A 4,392-nucleotide genomic window follows, 5' to 3' on the forward strand; every position below is an offset into this window, starting at 1 on the left:
GAGTACAAAGACAAGTGTGTCTTGCCTACAGTCAAGCATGGTGGTAGGAGTGTCATAGTCTGGGGCTGCATGAGTGCTGCCGGCACTGGGGAGCTACAGTTCATTGAGGGAACCATGAATGCCAACATGTACTGTGACATACTGAAGCAGAGCATGATCCCCTCCCTTCGGAGACTGGGCCGCAGGGCAGTATTCCAACATGATAACCCCAAACAAACCTCGAAGACGACCACTGCCTTGCTAAAGAAGCTGAGGGTAAAGGTGATGGACTGGCCAAGCATGTCTCCAGACCTAAACCCTATTGAGCATCTGTGGGGGTATCCTCAAACAGAAGGTGGAGCAGCGCAATGTGATGTCGTCATGGAGGAGTGGAAGAGGACTTCAGTGGCAACCTGTGAAGCTCTGGTGAACTCCATGCCCAAGAGGCAGTGCTGGAAAATAATGGTGGCCACACAAAATATTGACACTTTGGGCCCAATTTGGAAATTTTTACTTAAGGGTGTACTCACTTTTGTTGCCAGCGGTTTAGACATTAATGGCTGTGTGTGGAGTTATTTTTTTTTTCAATCAAATGTTCAAAAGGGATAATCAACAAGTATCAAAAACATTTGGTATGCTGCAGTTGTCGTTTATATGCGCTGGTTTACAGTTATCTTTAAGTTGTTCACACCTGGCAAGCAATGAAAAGAAGTATAATGGTGCCACCTATAGGGCACAGGAAGGAAATGCTTTACACAACTCCAAAAATAGCTAGCCAATGGCTGGTTACCCAATAGATAAGCTAAATCCTACTGAAGAAATACAAAATGGCTCAACCACGGTATAGAGGCAGTAGAAAAAAAAGGAAATGTACTTTGGGCTTTTGGGTCAACGTGAAGAGTGGAAAGGTGTCCAGTAACAACAATCAAAAATCATATTTAATTGGCCCTACTCTACTCATTTTAGGTTGCAGAAAACAGATTTCTAATTGGTGCTTTTTGGCGCATACCATCGTTATTTGAACTACTCTAGTAAACTGGTTTAGTGGATGGCTTTTTGGACTGTTTAGAGAACTTCTAATACAAACTAGGCAAAAAAAAGAACATTACAGGTAGATATTTTTCTCAAAGCTACATTAGCCACCTTACATACCTTGCTCTGCAGTGCTGTAGAAGTACTTGTAACTTGGGTTTCCTTTTGAGTTTATAATCTGTGGATGAACATGCCCACTTGGATCTAAAATACAAATTGTTTTGAAATACATTATGAATTTGGCAACCTGAAAGAGCCTTATACAGTTTCTCTGCTTTGTAAAGTCAGTTACGTACAGCCAAGTCGACTTTAAGACATGCAAGTTGCCTATTGACAACGATTTGGTGATGTTAACAGAGATTCTAACAAACTTCCTATCGTATGCTTAGATGTCTCACCTGTCACAGGGGTCCAGCTGGCATGTCAACTGAGAGAACCAAATATAAAACAGGAAAGGAGAAATGCTCACCATAGTGGCAAGCAACAACCACCACCCGTTTCAACAGTCTGCACAACCTACAGATTGTCAGACCAATCCATTAACATTTTATGAGGAGGTCAGTATTAATTTAGACAGAGGAGGTACATTAACGTGCAATGTACCACCCAAACCTTGAGATGTTACACAGATCGAGGTCTATCGGTTTGGAGGAAACTGTTTGCAATAAAACTGGCTGCAAGAATGGACCCAGAGGGTAGTAATAAATGGGCCATTCTCTAATTAGGCAAACGTCGCGAGTGGGGTGCCCCATGGGTATGTCCTGGGACCAATCCTGCTTATCCTACTCATCGACAACATAGAGCTTGGGATAGATAGTTTGATTTCCATTTTTTGCTGACGATACAAAACTGTGTAGGGCAGTAAATTCTAAACAGGAGATATGTGCACTTCAACAAGACCTAGATAACATTGAAGCATGGTCTACGCATTGGCAATTACATTGCTATGCCTGATGAAGGGACCCTGCGCAACCCCGAAAGCGCTTGTGCTTTTGACATGAGTTTTCAATAAATCCACAATTGATTATCCTTGAAGGAATCTGGTGTGCTGGTGACATTTCTCTCATCTTAGCCCAGACTTCCATTATAGACCCACCTCCTGGGCTTCATGGGGTGTCAGTCACAGCAGCACGTTCTATGTAGTGCACACAGCTTCCATAGAGCCAGTTGCATTTGGAGTTATCTGGAAAACCCTCCTCCTCCATGTGCACACTAAATCACGGGACTGATTTCTCTGCAGCACTTGGTATATTGTACAAACCAATGTCCTATGCTGTACAGTGTGATCCAGACTGCAAACACATGTAACGCATAGCATCTGATTTATGGTTTTGTACTATTCACAGTGTATTAGCTTACATAAGCCTGGCCTATGCAAAATATCACTTGTGGCTTTGTGGGCTGGCTTCACCTAACTCCTCACACAGGCCAGTGCACAGCAGGATGACAAAGAAGCATGAATTGTCATGTGACCCATTTTTCTCTTCAGTTTTAGGGTAGAAAACGTCAGATAAATATTCAAATATTGCAGCTGCAGCGTAGGTGTGTGTGTAAGTATAGATTGCTGCAGACTAAAGTTCTGCTTCCATAAATCCAAATAGTGACTGCATCTGATCAGATTCAGGCACTGTTCAGCTGACAATTGTCCAGTCAACGTCTGTCAAGCCAGGTGGTACCGACAGGGCCACCCACGGGCTTGAATTTTAATTCGATTCAGCAGCAAAATTAGAATTGTATAAGGCTACCTTTAGAAGTAATTATCTGTGTGTCTACAAGTATTGCTGAGCCTGATAAATTGTTCTGATGACATGACGTTTTAAATAAAGATCACTTTGGATTTTAAATCCCTTTAGTGTGCTGGTGACATCTATCTACTTACAAGCTTTAATTAGCGCAACTTACCCAGGAAGAGAATTCTTGGGATGTATCCACCATCAGGGCTATAAGCGTCATCCTTTGGTTCCTCCTCATCCTATATTTAGTCAAATACAATTGATAGTTTTATTGAGTTGGTCAGCATGCGCTACAATACCACTAATGTCATGTTCATATCAAACATTGGAATGCAAAAATAACCATAAAATAAACTAAGAAGACTTGCCGAGTAATTAGTTAAACATATTCCAGGTGCATCGAAACAAAAAGGTGTGCAAAGTTTGAGTTTTTTTCTCTTTAAAAACGAAACGCAGCCTAAGTAGAAAAAGCTGTATCCTGCCAGTATGCTGCAGAGTGGGAACTTTAGCCCTGGTTCACACCAAGGCGTATTGCATATGCGAGTCTGTCACGCGTTTTTTTTTACCGCGATTCGCGACAAACGCGCGTTTCCGAGGGCTACTTGGCTGTATCCCAATGGAAACGCGCAACAAAAATGGCCCAAAGTAGTACATGTACCTTTTCAGGCGTGGGCCGTTTTGTAGCGCGTTAGGGACGGGCTGAAATACGCCAAGGTGTGAACCAGACCCATTGAATACAATGGGATTTAGATGTTTGAGCGTTTTGTAGAGCGTTCGTCGAGCGTAGAACGCGCTACAAAACGTTCAGGTGTGAACGAGGGCTTACTCTCTGTGTGGAAGCAGTCATCTCTTCGCACAGATCCAATACGCCGGAGCTCTACAATCAGCGGAGAGCACAAGATTTAACAATTGCAAAACTATGGGCCTGACTCAGTAAGGGAATGTGTCGGACCTCTGCAATGAGACCACTGCTTCACCACAGAAACTGTTCCAGTCTGCCACTGCTGGGAGGGGACAGGCTTTTCTACTCTGGCTGACACTGCTTTAGAAAGAAAACAAAGACATTAAATACCTTTAACCCCTTCGTGACTGACGACGTACAGTGTACGTCGCCAGCATCGGGGCTGTTTAAACAGACTCCCGGCGACTTTTGCCGCCGGGAGTCTGTTTAAACTTGTAGAAGCGGATTTAAACTTGGAATTCAATTGGGTTTTATGTAGCAATGTTATTTTTCATTAAAAAAAAAAACCCTCAAATTACAAATGGTAAGGTTAATCTTGATTTTGGTAATGTTGTCATACTCAAAAGTGTTCTTAAATGATGGACCGAGTGGCTGTTCTGTCAGGACCACAATTGCCGACCTGTTCTGGGTTATGGCTGGCTGACAGCTGATACAGCAGCCTCCAAGGCCTGTGAATCCACTGCCAGCCATAATCCAGCACAGGCCCTGCCTCCACTTCAGTCACTGGATGCTAGGACCACTTGCACCCTAGCAACCAATGATGTAACGCAGGGCCATAGGTGGCTACATCCAGCCCTCCCGTACGAGGCATGGCAGCCCACACAGCTACCCCCAAGGAGAACTCCCTGCGATACAAGTGCTTTGGGCAGCTGTACAGTCACCCAGATAACTTGTACTAGCCTGCAA

General features: G+C 43.7%; 1 protein-coding gene across 1 annotated transcript in view; it reads right to left on the bottom strand.

Moving 5' to 3' along the window:
- TXNDC12 (thioredoxin domain containing 12) overlaps positions 1–4,392 on the bottom strand; it is a 16,309-nt gene that overhangs the window by 812 nt on the left and 11,105 nt on the right. Inside the window, exons 5-6 of the mRNA XM_018552465.1 lie at positions 2,914–2,983; positions 1,132–1,215 (exon numbers count right to left, since the gene is read on the bottom strand). Of these exons, the coding sequence (XP_018407967.1) occupies positions 1,132–1,215; positions 2,914–2,983 (154 nt within the window). The remainder of the gene's footprint in view (positions 1–1,131; positions 1,216–2,913; positions 2,984–4,392) is intronic.

Source organism: Nanorana parkeri, unplaced genomic scaffold (assembly GCF_000935625.1).
Source record: "Nanorana parkeri isolate BGI_ZX_2015 unplaced genomic scaffold, ASM93562v1 scaffold89, whole genome shotgun sequence".
NCBI classification, from domain to species: Eukaryota; Metazoa; Chordata; class Amphibia; order Anura; family Dicroglossidae; genus Nanorana; species Nanorana parkeri.